The sequence below is a fragment of the Lygodium microphyllum genome, chromosome 6, assembly GCF_053477565.2.
Source record: "Lygodium microphyllum isolate KBCC chromosome 6, Lygodium_microphyllum_v1.1.10, whole genome shotgun sequence".
NCBI lineage: Eukaryota > Viridiplantae > Streptophyta > Polypodiopsida > Schizaeales > Lygodiaceae > Lygodium > Lygodium microphyllum.
In genome coordinates, this window is record NC_141140.1 from 160,311,768 (window position 1) to 160,320,528 (window position 8,761).

Sequence of the window (8,761 nt, forward strand, 5' to 3'; positions counted from 1 at the left end):
ATGCTCGTTTTGATGGACTATCATCACCTTACACAAATTTATACAAACGAATTGAACATTGGCTAACCAAAATTATTATGTACATTGCAAGCAATCAATGTCTTCAATGTAAAGTTTGCGGGAAAAATGTACATTTTACTGGTGTTTGCTAACTCAAAGTCTATGATTGCTCAACCAATGATTTGGAACTCTCCATAGCATTGCACATGCTCTATGGACAAATGATGCTTCTATCGAATTGCCAACTTACATTGAGTGCAAAGATAGGGGACATGCTAATTGAGATATGTCTCTCACTCCATAATACATGGGTCTTTATCGCTACTCATTTTTGCTAGAATGTAGTTAAGGTAGCTTACAACAAACAAAAACAACACCACATGTGTTTTGGTCATGCATTGCCCCCAAACACAATTATGATAAGAATAAGCACCTTGGAACTGCAAGCGGCCATCACTTGGTTGCAATTACAATTACCTCATAAATGCTTTTCTAAGACACTAAAGCTTTCTTTTTTGAGGTTTTATGCAATATGCTTTATGCTAGATGATGTTGTATGATTTATGTACCTAGTCATTGCTAATTGCTTTACGTAGTGCTTTTTAAATGCTTTTTTTGCTTGTTTATGTATATTCATGGTTTTCTAAACTTTGTGATGTTTTTTATTTTGTTATACTTTTATATTTTTAAATGCTTTTCATGCGGTCTTTTAAAACTATGGATAATGTTTCTTAACCTTGGGAAGTACTAAGCATAGATTTCCAAATTAAAGTACAATTCTTTGACTTTGTCTAGGCTACTTGGTGTAACAAGTAATAGAGTAATGTATGTGATAATGGACTCGAGCACATTAGGTTTCACCAAGTGACTAGTGACATGAAGCTCACTGTGTGTGAAGGCTTTATTAGGTGGGTGGTGCAAAAGATCAACTATGAGGGTGTGATTGTTACGATGGGTCAATGTTATTGCAAAATCAAGGGTATGTATTGCATCATTTTCAATGCCTTCTACGTTTCTGCATTGGACATTGTATGACTATCTACTTGGGCATCAACTAATGTATGTGCATACCAAATATTCCATAGATGGTATCTCATCTTTCAATGTTCCCATGATGTACATAATATCCTCACCTTGTGGATTGGGAGTAGAGAAGACTACCTTATCTTGGATATGTGCATTCACTAAGAAAAAACACCCAAGTTGTAAATACTAAGCTATTGCCTTTTGGTCTTCAAGAGAGCAGTACTTGTGTGTGGAAACAATGATAATTAGTTGTATCTTTGGTTTCCAAAATCATAATTGAAACTAGAATTGATCCTATTATGGGAGCACAATATGGATGTCAAAATCACATATAATAATCCCATGCATAATCTAGCAATTGAGCTTATTACAGTGTTACATCTTGAGATTGTGTGTAATAAAAAGGGGATGTAATCCATAGTTGGCACATATGTTATTGAAGTGCTACATCTTGAGATTGTGTGTAATTAAAAAGAGATGTAACCTATAGTTGACACACATATAAGTAGAAAAATAAAGGACTCAAATAACACGCGCGCACACACACACACACACACACACACACACACACACACACACACACACACACACACACACACACACACACACACACACACACACACACACACACACACACACACACACACACACACACACACACACACACACACACACACACACACACACACACACACACACACACACACACACACACACACACACACACACACACACACACACACACACACACACACACACACACACACACACACACACACACACACACACACACACACACACCCACCCCCCCGCATGCGCACGTGCACGTGCACACACACACACTACTCACTCACTATTGTAGCTATTGTTGAGACTAAAATTGTCGCTATAAGTGTGGGGAGGAAGGCATGCATGATGGGGAATCGGACCCTTGTAGAAGAATGTGATAAGGACAAACGTGCATGTGCTAGATGTGATCTAGGGCGGTCTATGGTAGTGGCAAAGGGTAGCTAGCATGCAAGGCCAAGTCTCCCTTTGAGATATAAAGTTTCCATCTATCACAAAGCATCTTTGTATTGGTGCAAGGAAGAGTTTGGGCATTTTCGTGAGGATAACACTAGTGTAGCTTATTGAAGAAGTGGATGTTCTTCACTATGCACGTATGGATACTTTAAAAACTAGGTAATGACAATGTTAGCAAAAGTTAAGTGTTCTTCGTATTGCACCAAGCCATTACGAAGCATATAGTCTTTCATGCAATGACTTCTCCTTTGGGATAAAGGTCCTTGGCTTGGATGGTGATGACATCTCTCTTTCTCCCTCCTTTGAGAGTAAGGTTCTCGAAACCAAATGAAACGGTCTACAAGTTAAGCATAGTGGGGAATACTTTTGTTCATGCTATATCTCTAGAAAGTGGGGGAATAATTTTGGTTTTTTATATCCCTATTATCTTCATCCTCCTTACAACATATACATGTTTTCTTTAGCCAATTTTAATCATGGTTATTTGTGTGGTTAATATATGACTTAGCATACATAGCCAACACTTTGAGATGTATGTACCTTTCTTGAAAGCCTACCAATGCCATGTGACCTTTAATGATTCAATTACCTCTATCATCTGCACATTGGTACTATATCTCAATTACCTCTATCATCTGCACATTGGTACTATATCTCTTTTGGTCCATATGTATCTCTTTTTAGCATGACAAGTGCATACGTTTGAATATATTGTTGAGGTATGTCCATTTCTCATGGATATTTAAGTCATGTTCATGTAGATATTAGCACATTCTTAAAGAACATCATATATATATGTCTCAAATCTAATTCATTATCTCTTAGCCCTATGAAAAGGCTTTTAAGTTCTATGAAGTTGAAGATAAAGCATGCTAAAGAGAACATGATCAATTTCATAACATATTGATCAAGTGATAGGCACAAATTGTTGTGCATGAAGTTGCTTATCTATAACTTGATGTTATGACTTCTTGAGTAGTACTTTATAGATTTGCATGTATTATTTTCATGACATAAAACCTACATTTGGTATATTCTCCTTTATATCATATCATAAAAATTTAACTCAATTTTTTGCCCACATGTTTTTATAGTATAAGGAGAGTGTTATTTGTAAATGCGCGAAGTGCATTGTTTGGTTAGCTTTTTGTGATCGCACAACAATAACTTCCCTTTCCTCACAAAAATGAGAAGCAAGCTAGGTGCGACCTCACAAACTTCACAATGATGCCAATCGTATGAAGTGTGGTAGGCGGGCAGTGCCGGCCAGAGGCCAGCTAATAGCTAGAATATAATAGATACATCCCCACAAAATTCCCTCATGGTCATATAACTAATAGCTTGGGTGATCTTCTAAGGGATAAACATTAGTACAATGATCAAGTAGTTCCTGATACCCTCAAACTCCATTTTCGAGAATCAATAGGATGGTTCCAGCAAGCCCCTCGTGCCACAATTTATTAACTAGTAGCATTTGATGTATGTTTGTGCTACCTAGTACCATCGATAGGCAGAGCAGCAATTAATATATAGTTATGGAAACGTATCTCGAACTTATGCTACCGTCTATAAAACATACCATCATTTAGTGTATAATTATGGCATTGAGCCATTGTGAATTTATCACCTTTGCCTGAAAGTCCATTGAATGTGTAAGTTGCTTCCTTGTCATAAGAATCTCTTCAACTTCTCTTGTGGGAAGGAGAACAAAATGAGCAACTCTCATTCTTTGAGCTACAAACACACAGATTGTGGGTGGCATGGTCAATAATCGAAGGGTTTGATCTGGGGGTTTAATGGAAGGAAACGTGGATGAAAATCTGGTTAAAGACATGGGGTCTTCATGCAGGCTAGCACGTCGTCTCCACCATGCCCGGGCCTTCCAGCTCAGGCCAGCAGGCCTTAATTCTGCTAACCCTGAATCGGCACTTCGTGTGTTGACCTTTCGGATTTGGGCCTTCTCCTCGCATTCACCATCCCCTGTTTCCGTCTTTTGATGGCTCTCCCGCCATGATCGTACTGCTGCACAGTCCCCAAGCCCAGCATCCATTACCTCCAGTAAGCCCCAATTTTCAAATGCTGAATTAATCTTGCCAGAGGTGATTAATCTGGATTCTGAACCCTTTCAATTGCTCTGTGAGCTGCAATTTGTGCTTCATTCTTGTCTTAAGTGTTTCATCTTAGGTTATTAATCAATCTGAATCCTTTCAATTGCTCTGTAAGCTGCAATGTGTGATTAGTCTGGATTCTGAATCATTTCAAATGCTCTGTAAGCTGCAATTTTGCGATTAATCAGGATCCTGAATCCTTTCGATGGCTGTGTAAGCTGCAATTTGTGCTCCATTCCTGTCTTCAGTCTGTTATCTTAGGTGATTAACGAATCTGAATACTTTCCCTTGCGCTCTTGATATTGTTGGTCAATTGTTTTAAAACATCTTTTATCTCAGGTGATTAATGAATATGAGTAATGTCCAGAGTGCCCTCCTTTGATTTTGGTTGGTTAATTGGAAGCTGGGTGATCATTCATAAGCAAGCTGGGTAAATTGATTCGCACCTTGATTGCTTGTCAACAGAATTTGTCTAAATGTAAGCTTTAATTCCTCTTGAGGTACGCAATTTTAGGCAGGCTGCCATAAACAAGCTGCCTAATTAAATTGATCGCCACCTTGATTGCTGGTCAATAGAATTTGGCGAAATGTAAGCTTTAATCCCTCTTGATTACAATATATGAATCTGAGCTTATTTGGCTTTGTGTTGCCCCTAAGTCAATGATGAAGATCATCTGACAGAGGACCGCAAACAGAAAAACAAAGAAGAAGAAGAAGAAGAGACAGCAACATAGAGGAATTATAACAGAGGGGGATACAAGAAGAAGGACAAGAGGCAGGAACATATATTATAACAGAGGAGGTTTCCTTTTATGCCCTTGTCTATGCCTCCACCAAGCCCTGTGCTCCCCACTCTTACCGATCACGTCTATGGTGGAGCAGCAGCAACAGCAACAGCAGGAGCAGCAGGTGGCGGAGGAGGAGGGGCATCTGCCACGGTTTCTCAGAGTGCAGCCCAGCTTCGATCCCTGCATTCTGCAGCCTTGGTCACCATGCATCACCCCTTCTCCACTGAAAGGAAAAATGGGATAAGCCCTGCTAGAACCAGACCTGGTGAACACCCGTTCCTCCATCAACAACCCTCCCCTCGGCCATCACCTCAAGATTACCCAATCTTCACCCCGGTAAAGTTTTGCATTTACTTCTGTCTGCAGGAGGATCTCAACATTTCTGTTTATTTTCTGTTTCTTGATGCATCTTGGAACAAGGTCTTGATCATTGATGCATGACCTACTGGAAGGCATGTGTCATTGACATGGAGTTGCATTGTTGGTGACTTTGACCCTTTGATAACATTGTACGGCCTTGCTTTGTTGAATATTACTATGCATGTTTCATGTGACAATGAAATGATTCGAAGAAAATTGTTGTATAAACATTGTGCAGCCTTGCTTTGTTGAATGCTACACGATACAAACAACAATGCTCGAGGAAGATAAGGAAAATAATTGTAAATTGGTGATGGGAAACCCTTGAACATTCTCTTGCATTGTATGAGCTACAGTGGTTTGCAATATACCGATGCACGGGCTGATTTCATATCTGAGGCTTCATCATAGAACCATTGTGGTTGTATGTCTCTTGAATCTGGTAGTTTCTTTATTTGCACCCATTTTTATGACCCCCTGCTGTAATTGGGTGCAGAACTATGAGGAATTTTTGTTAGGAAACAGCATTCCACCAGATAGCAGCTGCAAGTCTGATGAATCCATAGAAGCACTAAGAGATGAAGAAATGCTATCCCCTCTTGTTCTTGACCGCACAGATAGCCACGGCTTTAATCTGGGTGCCCCTGTGCATCCTTTCCGCAAGGCAGCAGTCAGGTTGGTGAATGCGAAGTCAGCAACTGCTGCAGCATGGGGAGACACCTTGATACGCAAAAAGATTGAATCCAGGCCTCATCACATAACCTCGATTCATCCTAACAGAGGACCTACCGCAGGAAAGTTTAGGCCGAGGAACAGAAGTGAGGAATTCTGCCGGCAGCAGCTTAAAGCAGAGTGGGAGGCTTCACATGCCCTCATGAGCAAAAAACCTCTCAGTGAGTATCTTACCGAGATTGCGGCCAAAAAGAGCCAGAACACCCTTGCTCCACCTCCCTCTGAGACACAGATCAACTTTGAGTCTGCCATCAGTGATCTGGCTACGAAGAAGAAAGCTTCCGGGCCCGATTACAATGATGTAAGTGGTTGTCTGGCATGTGACAAGTGCTTGCCCGGAAGCAGAGTAACAGTAGTTCCATTAATGGATTCTCGGGATTACACTGAAGTACCACCAAAAGATCGAGACTTCACTGAGGCTCTGGTGCCCAAGACTAAGACAGGGAACAACTTAATGTCCTGGTTCAGATCCAAGAAGAAGCAAACTGATTCTCATACTCCAGTGCTGGGTAGCAGGGAGAGGATGGCAGCATCTAAAGCTCAATCTGCCGTGGAGAAGGAGAAGATTACATGCACTCTGCACAGTACAAACGTTATAAAGGAGAAGCCGAGTGGTACTGCTGCTGAGGAGGAGAAGGATATGGAGATGGCCATGAATTCATTGAAACTGGAGGTTTCTCAGGCAAACCAGAAGAGAGATGCAGCCCTTGTGGAGGTATTTGAGCTGAAATTGGCGATTGAGGAAATGGGTAAGAAGCTGGGGCACCTCGAGAGCTACTGTCAGAGCCTGCAGCCAGGGGGAACCAAGAAGCCAGATGCCATGATCGCTATGACCGCAGGACTCGAATATGGTGATAAAAAAGGGGATGATGATTATCAGATACCGAGGTTGTCACCGGGGAATATTCCTCAGTTTGGACCCAGCAAGAAGGAATTCTATCATGCAGTCACTGAAGCAAGAATTGGGGTGAAACAGTTCTGCAGGACACTTCTGCAGCAAATCCAGGAGCAATCAGCAATAGAAAAAATAGAGACCATTCTCCAACCATACAACGTGAGAGTAGCCCCAAGGGTGTCCAAATGTGTGCGGTATCACATTGAGTCTCTCATCAATCAAGCTTTCTATGAGGATTTTGAGAATGTGAAATTCCAAAGAAGTGGCACTAATTGTGTCTTGGACCCAAGGCAGAGGCCACAGGCCTTTTACAAGACATATCTGACCATCTCACAGATGGGTTGGAGCGAGCTGGTTACCAAGGAGTCCAGCGCGTATAGTGAGAGCTTTGATGGGTTCTGTGACTACAAGATGAATAGAGTGGAGGAGGTGCTGAATTGGGATGGTCGATGGCCGGATGAGCTTGCCAGGGCCTTCTTTGTGGCAGCTAAGTGGGTATGGCTGCTTCACTTGCTGGCCTTTTCTTTCAAACAGCCTGCCACCATCTTCCGGGTCGGGTCTGAAGCTCACTTTGATCCTGAGTACATGGAGGAACTTCCTGTTGATCAAAGTAGCAAGAGCAAGCAGCAACAGCTGCAACACAATCATGGTGGTGGTGGTGGTGGGGGGTTAACAGAAGCTGCCCCTCAGATCAGGGCTATGGTGATGCCAGGCTTCTTCTTCAACACCTTTGAGATCATCAAGTGTAAGGTGATGCTTTCAAGGCAGCCCTTCACAACAAGCTAAATCAAACGTTGATGGGGGTGTTAGCTCTATCCTCTGACTCACCCCATTCATTGCTCTCGTTCTAACTGGTTACCGCAGCTACTCTTAACCCATTATGATTATGCGCATCCCCTAGACCAAACATATCCTTCCATACACTCCATCACACAATAAAAAGGAATAGGCTACAGTTAGGCATGATTGCTTCTGCTTCCGATTTCTTATGCTCAACACAGGCTCAGTTCAAATCGAGTGTTGTTTGCTTTTGAAGCTGGTGAAGTCTGACTAGAAACCCCTACACGGAGTTTGCTCATGTAATCTCTCTTTTATTTTACCATGTCAACACTGCATTCCATAGCTTCATTGCACGATGTCTACATCGGTGTTTGGACATCCTTGGCTACCAGACATCCATTGTTTAGGAAATATCCATATGATTCAAATGCCTTGTTGTAGGGGACAGCTGGTGCAGATAGTATCTTGCACCAAGGATTGAATAAGAGTGCTTAACCTAACCATCATTAGATCCTAATTCCGTGACATCATAGAAGGGTTGAGATTTTTAACAAGTCAATAGAATCTAATGGTTGATAGATTGAAAGTGATGTCTCAATGCTCCACATCTTGGGCCTCTTCCCATGATCAAATGTGTCAAAAGGTTAGTCACCCACATCATGGGGCCTCTCCCCGCTATCAGATGTGTCAAAGGTTAGTCACCCACATGCATCTACATATTTTCCAGCTATCAATTCTTTTGCTCATAATATTACATTGGTGTCTTGATTACTTGCTTCACTTCTACTCAACGTTTTATGTTAATATTGGCTTTGATTTTAGTAAGAGTACTTGATTTTGCCTAATGCTTGGGTGCAGCAAAGCAATAAGTTTTGGTTTCTTTTCCTATGTCATTGAGGAATTATGACCAAATTATGATAATTCAGCACTTTCATATTTTCTTAATTAAAGAAATGTGAAATTGATCAATTTATTTTCTTGTGAAAGCTCATATACGACTTCCAAAAAGGAAATACAATCAACTGTCATAGATAGTTAGGGGTGTGCCA

At 41.3% G+C, this 8,761-nt stretch overlaps 1 protein-coding gene across 14 annotated transcripts; it reads left to right on the forward strand.

Annotated features, from left to right (window-relative positions):
• The first annotated feature begins 3,719 nt into the window (after nucleotides 1-3,719).
• Nucleotides 3,720-8,493, forward strand: LOC148035343 (uncharacterized). 14 transcript variants are annotated; one of them, XM_087680358.1, is made up of 4 exons: nucleotides 3,720-4,418; nucleotides 4,497-4,587; nucleotides 4,815-5,281; nucleotides 5,802-8,493. In XM_087680358.1, exons 3-4 carry the CDS (start codon nucleotides 4,970-4,972, stop codon nucleotides 7,716-7,718), a joined length of 2,229 nt encoding a protein of 742 aa, XP_087536484.1. In that variant the 5' UTR covers nucleotides 3,720-4,418; nucleotides 4,497-4,587; nucleotides 4,815-4,969; the 3' UTR covers nucleotides 7,719-8,493. The 14 variants fall into 14 exon arrangements, with proteins under 14 accessions (XP_087536484.1, XP_087536480.1, XP_087536486.1 ...); XM_087680354.1 differs by having other exon boundaries at nucleotides 3,720-4,148; nucleotides 4,346-4,418; nucleotides 4,497-5,281; XM_087680360.1 differs by having other exon boundaries at nucleotides 3,720-4,148.
• Nucleotides 8,494-8,761: the final 268 nt, after the last annotated feature.

Excerpts from the sequence above, each read along its gene's own strand:
- LOC148035343 (XM_087680351.1), top strand. The coding sequence starts at position 4,970 with ATGCCCTTGTCTATGCCTCCACCAAGCCCTGTGCTCCCCACTCTTACC. Across the intron at positions 5,282-5,801 it reads ATTACCCAATCTTCACCCCG|AACTATGAGGAATTTTTGTT; the intron begins GTAAAGTTTTGC and ends AATTGGGTGCAG.